This window comes from Cryptotermes secundus, unplaced genomic scaffold, assembly GCF_002891405.2.
Source record: "Cryptotermes secundus unplaced genomic scaffold, Csec_1.0 scaffold1044, whole genome shotgun sequence".
NCBI classification, from domain to species: Eukaryota; Metazoa; Arthropoda; class Insecta; order Blattodea; family Kalotermitidae; genus Cryptotermes; species Cryptotermes secundus.
Genome location: NW_019738363.1, coordinates 738,143 through 758,311, shown reverse-complemented (window position 1 = coordinate 758,311; position 20,169 = coordinate 738,143). Strand labels below are relative to the sequence as shown.

The 20,169-nt window shown below is 40.9% G+C and overlaps 2 protein-coding genes across 2 annotated transcripts in view; one reads left to right on the top strand and one right to left on the bottom strand.

Annotated features, from left to right (window-relative positions):
• The first annotated feature begins 1,537 nt into the window (after window positions 1-1,537).
• The window catches only part of LOC111870959 (luciferin sulfotransferase), a 65,658-nt gene continuing 47,026 nt past the window's right edge, over window positions 1,538-20,169 (top strand). The window contains exons 1-2 of the mRNA XM_023863640.2: window positions 1,538-1,755; window positions 2,551-2,648. Coding sequence (XP_023719408.1) covers window positions 1,690-1,755; window positions 2,551-2,648 — 164 coding nt within the window. The 5' untranslated portion in view covers window positions 1,538-1,689. The remainder of the gene's footprint in view (window positions 1,756-2,550; window positions 2,649-20,169) is intronic.
• On the bottom strand, window positions 5,667-14,650 carry LOC111870958. Its single transcript, XM_023863637.2, has 5 exons — window positions 13,307-14,650; window positions 9,358-9,547; window positions 7,708-7,955; window positions 6,999-7,086; window positions 5,667-6,663 (listed from the first exon to the last, which is right to left on the bottom strand). Exons 1-5 carry the CDS (start codon window positions 14,260-14,262, stop codon window positions 6,583-6,585), a joined length of 1,563 nt encoding a protein of 520 aa, XP_023719405.1. The 5' UTR covers window positions 14,263-14,650; the 3' UTR covers window positions 5,667-6,582.

The following is a 20,169-nucleotide window of genomic DNA, read 5'->3' as shown; positions in this document are numbered from 1 at the left end:
CTGGACTTAATTCATTAAATGCTGCAACATTCCATTATACTTCGTAATGTAAGTATTAATTTAAATACGCAAGCAGAACACAGATCTCAGTGTAATCCAGCGATGATCGCTTTCTTCTATCATGCTTCCATATACTGACAGTGATGACAATCAGTGTAGTTTGTGACAAAGTATGATGAGGTTTACATAGTACATGTAGATTTAAAATTTTACTCCACTAAGTACTGGAAATTGGTTAGATAAATTGCATATTGTCTGGGTTTCCATGGAATTATGAATCTTAAGTATGCGGTACAAGTATAATTGTGTTCAGAAAAACGAATTTTAAACATCTACAGAACACTAAAGAGGGACCACTCTTAAAACTTGAATAAGAAATTTTTTTTTTAATTTGCATAGTAGGGGGTGGAGTCCAGTTGGGTCCACTTGGCACGGCGGCCACTGATTGGACTATTGTAGCCTGTCCCGGGTGGTTATGATTATGGAGAATTTGGTGGAATGAAGATTGACAGGAGAAAATCTGCACCAGCGCCATTTTGTCCATCACAAATCCCACTTAACCAGACCCGGGTTTGAACCCGGGCCGCCGCGTTGGGAAGGCAGCAACTAACCGCTTGATCTATGGCGCGGCCTTGTAAAATATGTTAATCGATACCTGGATGTATATTGTAATGTTGGCACCAGAAGCTGGGAATTTCCGGATGCAGGTGGTCAATTTAGATTCTCAAGATTCAAGATGGATGACGTGAATAAATAATGGCGGGAGATTGCAAATCGTTTAATTAATTCTGTTTAATTTTTTGTGTATAAGGAGTATGTGTGTTAAAGAATGTCATCACGTTGAAGTGAACTGTATTCATAGTGTATTACTTTCTGTGACATTTGTAATTTACAAGAGTTCGACGTTTTCCCACACAACGGTAATTCGTTGAATAAGTACGAAGTTCGTATTAGTTGCATCTAGCGTTTGTGATCATGAAGCAGTTAGTTTACGGAGCTGAACGGAAAGAAAGGGAGTGGTGACATATACAGTACATACGGCCACATGCAACTCGTATTCGTTTATGAACAAAAAAATGTGCAACAGTGAACAGTTCTGGAAGAGCTAACCCAACCTAATTCACGTATAGCATACCTACAGAAGCAGCTGTGAGTGAACTAAGTGAATGTTGGGGCGGGGCCCCGCTGACAGCCAGTGACTTTCGCGAGTTATGTGGGGAGCGACGTAGTGAAGCTGTTGTCATTCGGACAAGATTATTGAAATTATGGAAATTTAAAGCAACTCAGTCCCACCCAACTAGCAATAAGAAAAACTAAGTCCCTTGTACCGCGGCCACTTCTGGCCTATTGTACCAGCCCCAGATAATAGGTGAGGGTGATTGTGGAGCAGTTGGTGGAATAAAGATTGGCAGGGGAAACCGAAGTACTCGGAGAAAACCTGCCCCAGTGCCACTTTGTCCACCACAAATCCCACTTGACCAGACCCGGAATCGAACCCGGGTCGCCGCAGTGGGAAACCAGCAACTAACCGCTTGAGCTATGGCGCGGCCTCAGCAATTCAGTTAGTTTTAGAAGAAAACGGTGGAATCGTTTATAATTTTAATAATTCTTGCGTGTTGGTAGATGTCAGAATTTACGTGTTTCCAATAAGGGTATTAGAAAATTGTTGCAAATATTCGTGCTTTGGAAATGCGTGGAACATTCGGTAGAAAATTTCGAAAAATCGAAGAATGTGAAGATTATGTGAAGTCTAAGGTGTGTACAATATCTGTATAATGTTTTCATGGAATTTGAGGTTAACCACTTTTAAATATGTTATATGAAAATCTTTCTCTTGTGAATAGATTGAAGAGCATTGACGCAAAGATTTACACATATCATCATATGATTGCTATTTTAACCCCACTGATATGAGATGGTCCCAGACTAAGAGAAATTAAATAGCATTATTAGTCAAAACATGTTTGAAATGGAAGGTGTGAAAGAGACGTGGGAAAAATTGTTAGAACAGATTAGTATATTTGTTCTATGTTGACTGCAAATCAAAGACATGATGTGTCACATAAAATTACTTATATTATCTTGTAATATTTTTGTAGAGTGGAGACACAATGGTAGAGATCCATTTTCCAAACTTTCAGGTCACTCCAGTATTGTCAGAGAATGGTGTTTGACATGCAGGTGAAGGAAAGCTGGGAAACAGAAGCCTCTGTAGAAAACAGGAAAGCTGTGGATTTTCTTGTTATTAGCCTTGAAGAGACCTCCACAGGGGAGAATGATTCACATGACTGACGAGGGCCTCTTGGATGTGATTGATTCCTGTTACTATTCAATGTAGTAAATAATTGAATGTAGTTGATTATATATAACTGTCGCTGGTTTGCTATGAGGAGACATCTTGAAGGTTTTACAGCAGCAGCAAAAAATAATTTTGAAATTTCACAATGTCAATTCAGTTAATATCCACTTCCCCCATAGAAGTAAGGACTATGAATATTTGTATTTCTATGTATTAACTATTTCTTTGATACATGTTTTTTATAATTTCAGTTTCTGGTTTGCTTTGAAAGAAATACTTTGTGTGCTGTGGACATAAGGATATTTCTGATTCTGTCTACATCACCGGGAAAGCAGCAGAGGATATACAGGTTAATGTAAACAGCTATACTGTAGAAGGTAGTTCCAGTAGACAGTAGCTTGTAAAAGGAGAAGAGTGTATCTTTTTCAAAAACAATTCACAATTTAATCATCTGTTGGATATTAAATATCACTATAATGAACAGGACATTAAATGTGCTCTTCACCTTGAATCCATATTCTCTGTTATTCACCACTTATATATATACACACACACACACACACACACACACAGGACCCATGCCAGTGACTTCAAACTTTTCTTAAACAACTTAGGAAATAAAAACTATAATTATAAAACTAAACCTGATTTCGCCTTTGTGATGACATAAATACTGATTATATTATCAAAGTTAACAACTAACAGTGTCTAAACTCACTAGTAACACCTTCCAGTCTCACATCAGTAGTTCATTTCCCCACAAAAATTAAAAATTACTCATGGACTATGATTGGTAATATTTTGATAATCGGTTCCAGGAAAGATCTTATTTGTATCAAACCAGCATTAGATGGGTTATCTGTTAATGATGCTGAGCTCAAAGTTATAAGAATTATAGAATCAATTTTCAGTTGTAACGATTACCAGAAACAAAGTAGACTTGCAACTAATGACATTGCTCAAGAATTTGCAACATATCTAATTAATGTAATTTGTAAGTAAGTATGAAGTGGCTATGATGCAGATTCAAATTTTTACACATTTCTGAACATCTTGAGAACTTCTGAAGCAAGTTTCTGTACAAAAATTGAGAATAATTTGTCTTGAAGTAGTGACTTGATAACTGAATGTTTCAAAACTTGAGTGAGATTTGTACCTAAACAACCAAACAATGAAAATTCATTAGAGGACACATTGCCAAGTTTAAATTTGGATCATTAAAGAAGGAAAAATTATGGATTACAATAAATAGATATTGTAATCAAGGATGAAAGTGATCTGTAAAATTATGAAAGAGTTAACAGATGAATTAAATGAATGTACAATATGTGTCATGTATAAAGTTACAACACTGATACGGGGCACGCGGTAACGTAGATGGTTGAGGCACTGTGCTACAAATCATAAGATCATGGGTTTGATTCCCAATGAGGTAATTGGATTTTTCACTTGACCTAATCCTTCCAGTCGCACTGTGGCCCTGTGGTCTACTCAGCCTCTAACAGAAATGAGTACCAGGAATATTCTTGGGGGTAAAGGGTGGCCGGTGCGTAAGGCTGACAACCTCACTGCTATTTATGAGATGATTGTCTAGAAAATGTGAGCTTCAACTTCTCACAACCCTATGGGCCTTCATGGTCTGTTACAGGGATAGTTTGACCATTTTTTACTGATAAAATGTTTATGGCCTGAAATGAATGCCCATATTTTTAAATCTGTCTTAGTTATTTCTGTGAGAGGACTGTTGTAAAGGACTGCAGGTGAAAGGAGGAGAACAGAGAGCTAAAGAATACTTGTTTTTTCTTTTGTAGGGATTCCACAGATATGAGAAGGTAATGAAAATCTATAAGGTTTCTGTGGAAGAAACATGAATCAGTGTATTTCTGGTCAAAGAGAATAATAGTTCAGGGTTGACTGGAGGATTAAATTGAATATGCTATGCTTCCGCGTATCGTAATATGGTAGTCTTACCGATCAGGATGTGGAACCTCTCTCCTAGTAGTAGTAGTAGTAGTAGTAGTAGTAGTAGTAGTAGTAGTAGTAGTAGTAGTAGTAGTAGTAGTAGTAGTAGTAGTATTAATACAGTCTGTTGTTGTTAGTAGTTAATAGTTAAGAGAATCAGTGCTGTTTGACTCATGTTTTGGTAAGGGTAATTTTTACAAATATTGTTTGTTTAAGAAATCAATATTCTGTTGACATTTGTAAAGGTCTTTGTTGTCTGTCATGCACCATAAAGAGAAACTGGACTGGTTCATGAACATGGAACGATGTGGATTCAGTCTTCATGCTGGTGTATTGCTTGCACTGCAAACTGAAATCACATGTAGGGAAACAGATTGAGCAGGTTGTAATGTTACTGGTTGGTTTTGTTGTTTTCGTTAGACAGCAACGGTTAAGCAGAACAGATCTCGATGTATATAGCTCCGAGTAATCAAAAGACCCTTTTGCAATTTGTGAATAATCCTGATGATAATGGCCTTCCTATGAGGACTAAAAATTCACATATCGTCTTGAGTTGTTGACAAAAAATGAAGAAGCTGTTATATTAGAATTGTCAGGAAAATGATTCATAGGCTTGCAGAATTGGATATACATTTACCAGGCAGGATCTTTAAAAGAAGTCAGAATGGATCCATACTGCAAAATGAAGGTGAACATATTAAGGAAGTATTCTTTCTAAACATGACAGTTACAGATTATTCTAAATAACAGTAATGAAGTATATTGAAACAGTTTCTTAATACTGTACACTGAATGGATTTACATCATCCACACAGAGCCACTTCCATATATTTAGGAATATATTTGGATTTCCCACTGGCATATGAATAGCAGAGGTACTTTGAAAACAGAGTCTAGTATCTTTGTAATGGTATAACAGTATGCATCAAGAGCTGGTGATGACACAGTGTGGTTGCTCCTCTGTAACAACTCTAATAACCAATTTTTCTACCTCAGGATAGGTATACTTGAAAGTTTTAAAAGAAATTTGAAGTGACTTACATTGATTAATTGTTTGTATAATTTTTATACCAACTTTCATGATTTGAATATGAATTTTGTTCTGTATGTGATATATCCAGAATCAGAATGAAAATTTATGCATCTTAAGTTTATTGGTATCATAAAAGCATGAAACTAAAAAAATTAGTCGAGCTTAGTCATACTGTTCCCCTGTCGTGTTTATTTCGCAACGTTGGGGACACCATTGTGCAGGAGAGTAACTTCAGTAATTCTGCTTTTGTAGGACTATGTAGAAACTCTGCCTTTTGCTGCTTCAAGCAACAGCAGTAAAGTAAAAATAAAGTTGTTCCCTGTGCTTAACTAATTAACTACTACACCATGAAGGTGTATGCAGGAATGTGTATAGATCCATATTTTCTTGACTTTGACACTAGCTGGAAGTGAGTGGTAAGCTTCATGCCCCTGCCGCTTTACCCATGGGGTAAATAGGAGGCTAGATGACATAGAGAAGAGAACATTCTTGACCCTGCCAAAACTTGAACTCTGACCCCTGGGTTGTCCAGTCCAGCTATCCCAACCGGGATAGCCAGTTGCTATCCCGGCTCCAAGCAATAACAGTAAACATTTCAAATGAAAGTACATAAAACAGCTCAAATTTCTGTTGCATGGAATTTACAAATTTATATTTGTATTTCATTGTTGAGTTGTAATACCTGTAAAACTATAACGAACTGAATTTTGAGAAAATTTAGATTGAAATGATCAAGAAGCATGGATACTTGAGCTGCCCGAGGTGTTAATTGCCCGTTGGCAGCCCTGGATATATATGAATATCTTCAGATTGCTCATGACACTCCTTATTTATTGCGATATTTAACACACATTTGTGTAAGTCACTGTCACGGCGTGGATTCACTTTGCACTTAAGAGATGGTAATAAAAATTCAGGTCTCCCATAACAATATCAAAATTCCTAAAAACTAAGAATTATTTGCCAAAGTGATGAAACATTTTGCTTGCACTGTTTTGAATAACCTAAGTGACATGCTTATTTTCATCACTTTTTCTGACCTTTAAAATTAAATTATATAGTTTGATAAACTTGAGCTTGAAACTTCATTTGCACCACCTGTGAGACCTACCCATGATGGTTTGCATGTTGGTTCTTTCTTCACATGTAACCTTTATGTGCCAGTCAGTTTAATATCCTCTTTAGTATGCTAAATGGGGCGTGGGGGGGGGGAGCATTGAGTTTACTACTACAGTAGGTTCATGAAGTATGTGTCCATCACAGAGCAGAGTGTAATGTGTTCAGATCACTAGAGTTCATTGTGGGCATACTCAGTTGTTGCTTTTATATCTTCTGCATCGTAGTCACTGCAGTCCACCTGATACTTCATCTGAAATGAAACCACCCTATTAGTTGTTAAGTATTGACCAAATTAATTAGTTTGTTTGACCACTTTCAAAAATGAATAACAACAATGTGTAGATGGTAGTGGGGTGGTTATTGCGATGTTGACGACAATGACAACATCGTGTCAGCTCAGTTTGAACTTTGAAGACCAAGTAATGTTGATAGTGTGTGCTTGTTTTACAGTGACATAAGTGTTACACAAGGCTTGTAGCCATTGTGAATACACTTCGCATAAGAAGTAAAGCTTGTTGTGTTATGCACAATAACTTTACACTGAAATTCCATTATGAGAGTCCAGATAGTAGAATATGTGTTTACCTGACAGTTGTGGTCCTCTGTAGCAGCATTGTATAGCTTCCAGAATGGTGTACCTGTGTTGCTTGAGAGGAACCATGAAGCTATGATACTGCAAAGGAAAGTATCAGTCAGGAAAGCTGTTCCTCACAAATGAAAATAAAGTGGAGGGTCTATTTTCAAAATATTCACATTCAGCCTTTTCCGAATGTTATATAATGTAATTGTCTTATATACCTTAAAGATGAAATTCTCAGATTATGATATATAGAAAATATTACTTCCCAGATTCTACTACAGTGAGCAGAAGTTTTCACATGGATTGAGGGAGTTGTAACCAGATTACAAACAGAGTGACAGAATGAAATGAAGAAGAGTGTCAGGAATGTGGCACCATGTAATTTGGCAGATAGGTTACATCTTTTTAGAGGACCCTGAAGAAGGAATAAAATCCAAAATAAGGATATCAGTAAACATCGGAAGATACAAATACTACAAGCTAAACTGCTCTTAATTAATGATGCAGTTGTGTGGATATGTGTTACGTGTGGATGTCACCAACTGAGGATAGATGTTAGCTTAAAAATATAAGAGGGGGAAGAAGTGGAGAGAGATAGAAGAGACTCGCATATGGCAGGACAGAAACAGAGGAGGTTTCGACATAAAATTGCCCATCCAGGCGGAACCGTCAATGGATGAAAATTGCAGTATCTGCCAAATTATAGGAACTCACCTTGCAAGTTTTGTAGTGCCTGGCCTAAGGCCGGCACCCTGATCTGCTGAAGGGTCCTGTTGGTTCACAGCACAGATAACATAACGGTCACACTGAGGGTGCCTGGTTCCATAGCGATATGCTCGCCACACTCGTAGCATGGGCTCTATGACTTCTCCATTAAGTGTCTCCGACAGCTTGCTCTCAATCTCATGTGAATTGAGGTTTGATAGACTTAGACCCTTGCTCTGTCCCATCTTCAGCACCTCCTGTAAAGTTTACATGTTAAGATGAAATTCCTCTGAGCACTATATTTCGAAATAACATAGGAAACATGAACTTAAAGATTTATATATTCTGGACCTGAGCATTAGATTTACATAGTTCAGTGATATGTTTCCTTGTAAGTTTCTTTACCACCTAAAGAAGGAGACTTGTACTCATTTTATAGATTGTACTGATGAAAACTAGCAGCCCCTCTAGTAGGATTTAAGCCCTTGCTGTTAGCTTTGTCAATCCACTCACTGTATATAATATATACCTGACAGTGGCCTTATGTGGCTGAAATATGTCGTTGACTAAGAGGTGACCCAACCAATGACTGGTGAAGCTGAACTGAAGACTATTGTGTGTTTGTATGTATCAAGTGAGTAAAGTTCTGCAGTAGGATGTTTAAATTCAATATAAAGAAACACAATTTTAACTTATTCACTGGTATTGTAGTTCACCTCATCCTGTGACAGTGAAGCCTACTCCCTAACAATCTAAATCATCTCCCTCTGATAGAATATGAAGGTTTAGCTCCGCTGATATAAATATGTGACCACTGTACAGAATCCTGAGCAAGTTTTCTCTCCAGTGCTCATCCATATAACTTATTTTCCATAATGTATGCTAATCTGCCCACTGTCTTCCCAGAAGTTTTCCTACCAGAATTTTATGTGCATTTATTGTCCTCCCCGCTCAAGCTACATGCGTAGCTTCTCGTAACCTGCTTACAAATGACACTTGATCAAAATGGCTCTAAGAAGATAACTGTTCTGAGTTGTTACCAATGTTTTGTGCTTTTCCTCAGGCCTTTCAAACAAATTCCTTTAAAGTAAGATGTGTCTGATTCCTTCCTTATGCTTTGCAATTTGCCGTCACGAAGCAAACTGACAGTTCTACAAAGGATGAGAGGCCTTGACAGGCCAAGGAACTGATGGATGAAAGTCAAAGTAATTTAGTAGTACAAAGGGGAATTTGGAAGGAGGATGAGATGGGAAGGACATGCAGCACTAATGAGGGGAGGAGGAATGCATATAGGATATTGGTTGGAAAGCCCGAAGGAAAGAGACTACTAAGAAGACCAAAGTATAGGTGGATGGACAATATTAAAATGGATCTTAGAGAGACAGAATGGGATGGTATGTATTGGATTGATCTGGCTCAGGATAGGGACCAGTGGAGGGCTCTTGTGAACACGGTAATGAACTTTCGGGTTCCATAAAATGTTGGGAATTTCTTGAGTGGCTGCATAATTGGCGGCTTCTCAAGAAGGGCTCGGCTCCGTGATTGAGTGAATGAAATGGAATTTGGGGTTCCTTCCTTAGTACGAATGTACGTATGTCACTTAGGGAACAAAGCGTATAAAACATGAAAGGGGCTAGTTGATAACACCGTGACGGTTACCTGAACGTATGCGATAGCAGGTTTAATGTAGGTGGCGGAGTTCACTTTAAGGCCAAATTGGCGCTTGAACACTGCGTTTACCAGGTGACTCAGAGACTCTGCAGGCCGCTGCGGATCAAAGAGTTGCCCCTTGTGGTATCCCTGAGCTTTAAGAAACCCATTGCCGACGAACTGTAGCGTCGCCAGGTACCTGAGAAAATAATTACATATGACCTTTTAGTTCATACTGAAACATTCCATTAGTTTTGAAAGGACTGTCAGCAATTTTAATGCACGGTAAGAAGAGTAACCTAAGGCAAGTTATGTAAGGTTTCGTTGCAGTCTTCGGGTCTATCACATCTTGATTAATTTCAGTTATTGAACTTCTTTACGGCCATATCAGAGAATGATACTTGTTGAATGATTTATACAGTCTATATTTAAAATTAGGCTCAATCACTAAAAATTGTGCCCATAAATTCGGCCACAGAAAATTATTAATTACTATAAAGCAAAAAGTACACAGTTTATTGCTATATTTATATGCATAATTTATATTATTGCAGATTTACACTACACGGTTGGGTGTAATTTACAACGCTTTGCATTGAACATTTAGATTAAGTGGTTAGAAACATTGGGAGAGGGGGGGGGTTGGATTCCGGGTCCGAATCTTAGTCCAGAGGCTTCATATCTGGAATGAAGGTTTTCATTTTTCCTCCATATGCCAAGTCAGTTGCCTGATATATGACTCCCTGTTTTTATGCCGTTATTATGCGTTACCATTCGGCCTACCGCTCGACTCTAAACAAGTTAAGCTCCTTTAGATAAAAACCAAGAATCAAACCAAAAACTTTATTCCGTCTTCAGGTTTTCAGTTTTTTGCATGCAAGAACAGTTCTTACGTATCCATCCATACCGAATTTCAGTGCTCGGGCTCTCAAACGGTAATCTCTGTATAGATTCCACCCAATCCTGTATGGCCTTACATTTGAGAACATCTTCCTTAACTAGAATAGTATACATTTCAAACATTGTTACGCAACATTACCTAGTATTATTTCCTCTATTTTGGAAGATAACCGCCTTGGTAAGTCTAACACTATTGACAGGAAATAGAAAATGCAGTGGTGAAGTAGCGTAGTGAAGTAACTTAGTTTTCACGAAAAAAAAAACAGCCTATTTTTTCAAGCATTACTAGGTAGAATTGATAGACATGTCATATACCAAACGTAAACGTAAAAGAGAAAACGTTGCTCTAGGGCTTAATGGTTTAGATTTTAAAAATTGCTTTCCTGGGTTTCATGTTTTGCGCTTTTGCTGAGACACCTATACGTGTTACCTAGGAAATTGATATTTCGTCATGTGTATACCGGGTCTGGGGCCCATCCAGCCCCTTTTAATGCCTTGGGCTGTTTTCTAAGGATTCATTCGTCCGAGATGTAAAATTAACTACTCTCCTTCATCTAATTCCTAGTCATAATTTCTATCTGAAATATTCTCACTATTGAACGAACTACAAGGAAACCCAATTTAAATCTGCACCCGGTGTGGAAGTGGCGGTTCAGAACTGGGTAATGCTCAGGGGTCGGTTCAGAATCCTGAGTAACTGTGAACATGTACTACTATGAATGGAATTATTACAATGCACATTCTCGTTACTGGGCACAAAGAAACAAAAAAGCAGTAGACCTAGGCAGATAGCGTATCCTCGCATGTCCTCATATCCAGCCCGGACTGCGATGTGAAGGCGGTCCCTGAACCAGAACTATCAAACTGTTGCCAAGACCTGACGGCAGTGCGTGCTTAAGAGACGGGGGAACGGAACTGATACGAACACTTACATGAGTCATGTTTCTTGACGTAATTGTAACTTTCCACGTGCTGCTTGTCATTTTGTTCGTTATCACCACCTTAACCGGTTTATGGAAAATTTCAGATATTAATACAAATAAAACTATGCATTTCTTATTGTGATTCTTTTGGTTATTATACCGTATGTTCTATTAGATGTGCATCGACGCCTCCAAGAAACACATGCCTTCACTTTTAGGGACGGTGTCAGTATGTTCCTCCGAAATGTTGATGCCCATTTACCAGAGGACACGGTATCATAACCCGGAAGTCTTCAGTCACCTGGGAAACTTTGAGTTTTACATAGTCTGCAGTTTATTTCTTTTAATGCTAGTGCTGTGGGACTAAGTCCCTTGTACTGCGGCCACTTCTGGCCGCTTGTACCAGCCCCAGATGATAGGTGAGGATGATTGTGGTGCAATTGGTGGAATGAAGATTGGCAAGGGAAACCGAAGTACTCTGAGAAAACCTACCCCAGCGCCACTTTGTCCACCACAAATCCCACTTGACCAGACCCGGGATCGAACCCGGGCCCCCGCGGTGGGGTACCAGCGACTAACCGCTTGAGCTATGGCGCGGCCTTGTCTGCAGTTTAACTATCCTTATGTTACTAATGTTCTCAGTCGGTGTGACGGCTGGCTACGGTCTGGGGCAAGAGATTTTCTCTACACCGCAGCGTCCAAACCGGCTCTGCTGCCCATGCAGCCTTTTATCCAGTGGGTACTGGGGACTTTCCCTGGGGATAAAGTGGCAGGAGCCAGAAGCTGGCCACTCACGCCCATCTAGTTCGGAGGTCAAGAATGGTGGAGGTACACCTCCACTCCCCATACGTCTCCATGGCGTGGTGCTTAATTAAGTAAACACGGACAATTTTGCCTTTTACCTTTGTGTTACTAGTGTAAGAACATGGAGGAGGGCGTTGAGAGTGACATTGCGACGTAACATGAAGGAAATAACTTAAAGGTGTGGAGACATGCATAATGTGGAGCTTCATAATGTGTAGGACACTCTTCGCATATTCTTAGATCGACTAAATGAAGAAGTACGAGATGAGCGGGCGAATCATTGCGGTCGACATGTTAGAGTTTCTGCCCCATGTCCGGGGCGGTTAGGGGGGTCATCAGATTGAAAACTTGAGCCGAAGGCAGGCCATGTGAGCTGAGGTTTTCGTGACTTTCCAATGCATGTACTTCAAGTAGATCACAGCCAGCCGGTCACGGTAGTCGAGCGGTCTAAGGCATGCACTGTCTTCGCTCGCTTGGAAGCCGGGATCGTGGGTTCGAATCCCACTCAGGGCATGGATGTTTAGTTTGTGCGTGTACGTTTTTCTGTGTTTGTGTACAGGTAGAGACCTTGCGACGAGCTGATCACTCGCCCAAGGAGTCCTACCGTATGTGTAAGATCTAGAAAAACCGAAGTGAACGGAGTTCATGGAGGTAGACCTAGGCCCACTGGGGCTGTAGTGCCAAGGAGGGGGGAAAAAAAAGATAACAGGCAGCGTTTCCTTAAACGTTTCCAATTCAGAATGATCCTGCCACTCTGTTTCATAACCACTGCAGTTGTCAAAGAGTCGAAGAAATTTCAATCAAGAGGAAGTCATGTAGCACGTATGAGGAAGTGAAAAGTCGATATAGAATTTAATGGGAAATCAGCGGGAATAGATTTGACTTTGGAAGCTTTAATAGGTGGTAGGATGTTAAAATAGATCTCAGAGAAACATATGAAGGTGAAGTAGTGTAGTTTGAATTGGCCCAGCGCAGGAAACAGTTTCAGGTTCTTGTGAATAGGATAAAACTTCGGGTTAAGTGGCAGGCTGGTACTTTTAAACTTCGGAAGCACGGCCGCACCATACCTCAAGCGGTTAGTCGCTGGCTTCCCACCGCGGCGGCCCGGGTTCGATCCCGGGGTCTGATCAAGTGGGATTTGTGGTGGACAAAGTGGCGCTGGGGCAGGTTTTCTCCGAGTACTTCGGTTTCCCCTGCCAATCTTCATTCCACCAATTGCTCCACAATCACCCTCACCTATCATCTGGGGCTGGTACAATAGGCTAGAAGTAGCCGCAGTACAAGGGACTTAGTCCCACCCCACTAGCAATAAAAAATATATATAGTCTTACCTGGCCTGAGTAGCGGGGTCTGAAATGTGCGCTATCCATTCCGCTACGAAGCTAGTGAGACTCTTGACCCAACGTCTGCGGAAGGACGCATTTTCTAGAGACCCAAAAATGCGCTCCATTTCGAAGTGTCCATCCTCATCAGTGAAGAGCTTGACCGTTGCTTCAAGCCCGCTGTTGTGCCATAGGGTCTGCCCCAACTCGGAGCTCTTAAAGTGGTCCCAGTAGTCATAGAGTGTCTCCATGAAAGGGGGAAGATATGACGTCGCTTTGTGCTGCTGATGTTTGTTATGGATCTTCTTCACTTGATTGCCACTTTCACTTCCACCCAGTAACATAGGCAGCATATTCAAAACAGTCTCCCACCCGCCACCCGTTCCGCCTTGTGCTGCCATGAAATTAGACGCTAAACCCATCACAGAGTCCCAGTCAATCCCAGCATCATTCCCACCGTCCGTCTTTCTGTTCTGCCCCTTCTTTATGTCGTTGTTATTAATGTCAACATTGCTGTTAGCGTTCCCATCACCGTTATCACCACTTACGGCCTGATTGGCAAACATGCTTACCATCTGACCAATTAACTGAGGGTCAAATCCACCTTCGTTACTCTTGCCCTGACCCCCAGTTGCTGCCGACAAGATGGAACCTAGCCCTGATAATATATCTACAGCATTGGCACCATTGTTGGGTTTGGTAGCTCCCATTAGCATGTCTCCTATATTCCGGCCTCCATCGGACTGCATGAAGTTCTGCAACAGGCCAGATACAGCTTCAGCTGCACCTCCTCCGCCTTGACTCTGCAGCTGCTCTTGTAACAACGATTTCGCAGCTTCGATTAGAGGATTCGGTTCTTCCCCTGCAGGATCTGTTTTGGCTCTTTGTGCAGTTGTTAAAGTCGTTATTACACCTAAAAGAACTATATGTAAAAACCTTAAATCTGTCTTCTTTAAGTTTCCCATCCTTAGAATTTATATTGTATCAGTAATAGCTTTGTAAACGGAAGATGTATTTAAAGTAAATGTCTGAGCTGGTACGCCTGTGTCATGTGAATAACATCCTTTCAGACTATCATATGTAAGAGGCTCCAGTTATTAAATTGGATGCCTTAAAGTTTACCAAACACAATTATTGAAGAAATAATGTTACGAAAATAACAATAAGTAAATTATAAAATTGAAGGTTGATTAATGCACTTTTCCTTTTTTATCACAAATTGCACCTCTCCTCGACAAGCTAAAACTTGATGTGAAGGGTTTCACTTTTTACTGAAGAAGATTACGTGTCAAAGCGAAAACAGGATGAACCGTCCGCGTACCGAGCCAGTACACGTCTGTCTTCTTGCCCAGGTGTAGGCCGACTGCAACTGGCATAGCGGTGCCCATCAAATTCCAGCTGGGTCTGTTACTTACAGCGCGAGGATATACGCTGGGTCAACTTGTTTTCAGTCTCCAGTGTCGGATCAGGCAGAAGTACGCGGGAAATGTTTTCCCAACAGTTTTCCGTACCCCTCCAGTTTTATATAATCTCCCACACTTTATTTGCATTTGCTAATTTAGGTCAGTAATCGGGTTATTTAAATTTGAAGTATTCTGTGCCTAGTTCTTTATACACATTCTGGCAAGGAGGTGAGATATAAGGTAGGTGCTTTTGGAAAGTGAAGGCGCAGGCGGGGAAACACTTCACGAATTCTTCCGAGATTGGGCAGGAACATTTTATAGCTTGGTGTAGGTGCAGAGAGGCTGTAAAGCTATTTAGGTTCCTGCTGTCACCGTACAGCCTGATAAGGACCTGCAACAGTGTGCAGAACTGCACTTTCCGTGACTGTACAGGAACATTTTATAGCTTGTGTAGGTCCAGAGTGCCTGAAAAGCTGTTTAGGTTTCTATTGACACCGTACAGACTGATAGGAAACTTCGACAGTGTGCAGAACTACACTTTTCGCTGACCGGCAGAGATGGGTGTAGGGGTCGCGTTGTTACGCAGTTGGAAAACTCTTGACGTAGGATAAAAATGTCTTATGGGCGAGACATGTAGCAAGCATATATAAAATAGGAGATCAGAAAACACCAAAGAAAAAGATAACTTGAGAGATCTAGACATCGATTTGAGGAATGTTGCACTAGTATAAATTTCGGGCGTAGATAAATAGGAAGTGATGATGTGGAGTAGATGAAACTGTCTCAGGTTTTGGATCAGTTACAGCCTTTTATAAACAGGGCGACGAACTTCCGGGATGCATAAATACGGCGACACTCTTGGCGAAAAGTTCAACTTGCTCGGCTTCATCATTTTCTCTGGAAACGTGCTCTGCTAGGGGAGGTGGTTAAACTTTAGCTCTTTCTCAATATGGCAAGAATTTATTTTCATCTATAAATGGTTAAAAAATTTTAACGTCAGATTTCATCAGATTCAGTTCACTGAGGGCGGAGTTCTGTCATATAGTCGGATAGAATGACGTACGGACGATTTCGTTCCTTGACTAATGTACCACCTCAACTAACTAAATTAATTCCGTAGAGATGAATCATGCTTGAGAATATAACAGTACTTAACTAGTTACTATAGGATTCTGACGATGGTGTATAACACACTGATATATTGGGGTTTTTGGACTTTATCCATTGTCCTGGTTTTTAAGATAAGTAATAAAAACACGACGTTTCGGAACTGGATCTGTTTCCGTCCTCAGGTGAAGGAAAACACCTATTCTGTTGGGTACGTTAGTAAGAGCTAGCCTCAATCACTTGACCTGAGGACGGAAACAGATCCAGTTTCCGAAACGTCGTGTTTTTATTAGTTATCTTAAAAACCAGGACGATGAATAAAGTCCAAAAACCCAATATATCAGAGTACTTAACTACTCAAGAAATCCCTTTCTATCATGGAACTCGACGATATAATATATTTCGTAACACTCTGTGTCTTTACAGTGATGACTTGTTAGACTCTGTCAAAGCCCCTGCTAGGAAGACCATTCCTTGTCGGCTGTCCGCGACCGTTTATTCAGTAAATTCGCAAATGCCCTTGACATCTTGTAGGTGTCTCCATCGTCGGCAACCTGAGGACGTGCCGTGCCGTGGCAGCAGGTGTCACACTTGACATGCATTGCCCTTGTCGAAGAAACTGACGAATAACTGTTTTCAATTCAAACCACATTCCAGAATCACATTTCTAAACTACCCTTGAAAAAAAAAAACTGGTCACGGGATTCGATCTCAGTACGAAAGCTGACCGTGAACTGTCTGGCACGTTTGACGTTTAATTCGCGTTCAAACCCATTTCACTTTCCAAGCTTGTGGCTGTATCTCTCGAACTCATTCCTCAGGATAATGGGCATAACACGCCGTTGCGCTCAAAACTTGAACATAAATTCGAGCCACTGGAAAACATTTGACGGGAGACCATTGAAAGTGACACGTTATCTGCACTGAGTGCAACAGCGGCATAACAGACAGCTGTTTTACTTCCTGGATAAAGGAAGGCAAGAGGTTCGGAGAATAATGAGCAGTTCATACGCATTTAATGTTACGCTCTTCATATAGCCTTGAAAAAACTCCGTGACATGTAGTCCGCAAGCGAACTATACCGACCGAGCGACCGCCTCTTGTCGGTGAAGTTAGTGCCAACTTTTGCGGATAGAGTGTGTCGCGTCGTCAGTGCAACGAATCCCCAGGGACGTTAATTTCGGTTTTTTACACCGGAGCCGCTATTTCCTTGAAATAGCTCCTCAATTATCCTCACGAGACTGAGTGAACCCCGTTCCAGACCCACTACTTTTCAGAAAATCTGGTAGCGATGGGAATCGAACCCGGACCTCGAGATTTGTAGCCAGGAACTCTGACCACTATACCACAGAGGCGGTCCACATACTTTTGAATCTTAAGTTATTTAAAGATGCTGTTTCAACTGAATAAACGATAGACCTGTAGCGTCGAATGAGATAGGAAGGCGACTATGAATTATAAGTAGATAGGATTTGGAAGGAGACTGTCAGGTCACATTTCAAGTCACTAATCGCGGCATTTGCCCAGAGAAACTAATGAAAATCTCCAAGAATTTTAGTAATTTCATTTTCTGGTTCTTTCAACCGCGCTGCTGTGGAATGTTGATGGAAGGAATTGTGAATTTTGTGTTGTAGAAAATAAGAGAGGGTGCGGTAACGGCCTAATTCAGGGCGCTATCCTAACACATTCCTATGTGGTCTTCTGGCCCTTATTTGAACCCAGAATCTTCAAATTACGGAACAGAACTGTCATATAGGCTCACCGCAGATTTACATATCTTCTGTTTAGGTCTATGCGCAACATGTCCGAGTTCTGTTTCCGCATTAAATGTAGGATTTCTGGTATCTGTAGCAGTGCAATAGCAGTTACAATGGGAGATCATATCCAGTATTCATATACCGTAATTAATGGTACTGTGATTTAAAATTGGGGTCTTGCGGTAGAATAGTTGGTTGAGGCACAAGCTAAAAGGTCGCGGGTTTAAGTCCCAGGGTGGTTACTGGATTTTTCGATTGACCTAACCCTTCAAGCCGCACTATGGCCGTGGGGGTCGACTCAGCCTTTATCAGAAATGAGTACCAGGAATCTTCCTGGGGGTAAGGGGCGGCCAGCGCTTAAGGCTGACAAACCGCCATTGTCTAGAAAATGTGAGAGCCTCGATGTCTCACAACATTATGGGGCTTCACGGCCTGTTACAGGGATAACTTTATTTTTTGGAAAGCTGTCTAGCACATACGAAATAGTAGGGGATGTTTGTTACATGGAATTACAACACTGAAATATATAGATTGGTTGAATCTTCTTCCAACGAAACCCATCACATGACTAATTCATTATTTTGAAGTAACTTTGATTTGTAACAGGCCACGATGCGTTGAAAAGATGAACAGGATCACTAAATTGTATGCTTAACATCGCGGCCATGTGGTTGGCAATCCTGCTTCGTATTTTGGATGTCCCTGTTTCAAATCTCAGCCAGGGGACAGGCTGTCCTCAGTCCCTCCAGGAAAGCTCTGCTATAACACCTGAAATTGGGCTACTTCCACATTCTTTCCAGTTATACTAATTATCAGGGGCGGGAAAGTAAGAAGGAATGTACCATGAAATTAGGTATTGCCGCGCTACTGACAGAGGCTTTGAATAAATAAAAAATAAATAATATAAATTGCATGTTTATTTGTTTATAATTTAGGCTAGCCTCTGTACATATACCGAAGCTTTAGTGGTAATTAGTAGTTGTACGTTTTCCAAAATTATTTATTATTCATCGACAACTTTGTCTTCTTTCGCGTGTTTCCTTTTGATGTTACCTAACTGATATGACGTCCTTTAAAAATGTTCAAATAATCCAGTTCCCCTCGTTAGAGCTCCTAAACCTGAAGGTCATATCTCGAGGTCACTTCGGAGGCTTCCATTCTAGCTTTCCTGATTCAACCGCTGCTTTCCCACCTCCTGACGTTGTTGCGCCACCTTTGCTCGCACAGGAGAACATTTCCACTGCCTGCCTATCTCCAGGTCGAGTAACTGTTTCGTCTGCCATTGACCTCTCAAGATTTCACCTTGCTGCTATAGTACAAGACAAACAGTAAGGCGTTTCCTTCCTTGCCAGCACATATTGACAATTCTCAACCGATATATGTAATATTTTGCTGGTAAAAGGATTCTTCTTCTTCAATGAGGTTTATCCGAGGTGCGATGATTGCTAGTTGAAACCCCCTCGTTGGTGTCTCCACCTTATCGTGGTGAGGGGGTTTGAGTATGCCAAGGACCCTGAGAGCTATACCAGCGGTAGCGTAGCTACTGGCAGGGCCTCCCTTGCTGGACAGGTCAAAGGGTAGACATCAGACGAAGAGAAACACCAAAAACCAAAAACTGATGCCGGAAGCAGCGTCATCAGCAGCGACTTGAAGCACAGAGCAAATGATGCTCGAGATGGTTCAAGTTCGTATAGCAACAGGCGTGACCAGAGTGGTTTGAACGGCTGTTGTACTGCGATGTGGAAAGAAAATGGAAAAACTACCACATTATGACTTTTCCTGGATAGTCTCTTTCCAAAAACAGAAGATCGCATTATGTGGAGGAACTGTTTTGGAAGAGACTGTGGTCCTGTCGTCTGACAGATTACTGATGAATGAATATGTATTTGCGAGAACATTGTTAAGTTGATTTTGTAACGAACAGTTGTATTTCTTTTCGACAATAATTTTATATTTGTATACAATGACTGACACTATTTAAAGCACAGGTAGATTTTTGTTATAAAGTTGTGTTCTCTATTCTGATTTTAGTGAGACGTGAAATGAAAATGCTTGTCTCAAGTGCGCTGAGAGCACTGACAGTTGAGAACCACTGCGCCATTTTGAACTGTTCAAAGATATATTCACAAGGTCCCCACTTTTACAGTGCTCGAAGTTTCTTCGTCACCTTCACACTGGACCGCGTCATCGGCAGCTCAGTCTGCTTTGCTCCCTCGCACACTCTTCTGAGATATATATTTTTTAAATCCGCTTATGGTCCAGAAGGACCAAGGACCTTTCGAATAAAAAAGGTAGATCTATCCCTGTAACAGGCCATGAAGGCCCATAGGGTTGTGAGAGGTCGAGGCTCCCACATTTTCCATACAATTCGACTCGCAGACTGCAGTGAGGTTGTCAGCCTAATGCGCCGGCCGCCCATTACCCCCAGGAAGATTCCTGATACTCATTTCTGTTAGAGGCTTAGTTGACCCTAGGGTCATAGTGCGGCTGGAAGGATTAGATAAATTAAAAAGTCTAGTGATTCCATCGAGAACCCGCGACCTTCCGGCTTGTAGCATAATGCCTCATCCAAATGCGCTACCCCGTGGCCCTGGAACCTTTCGAA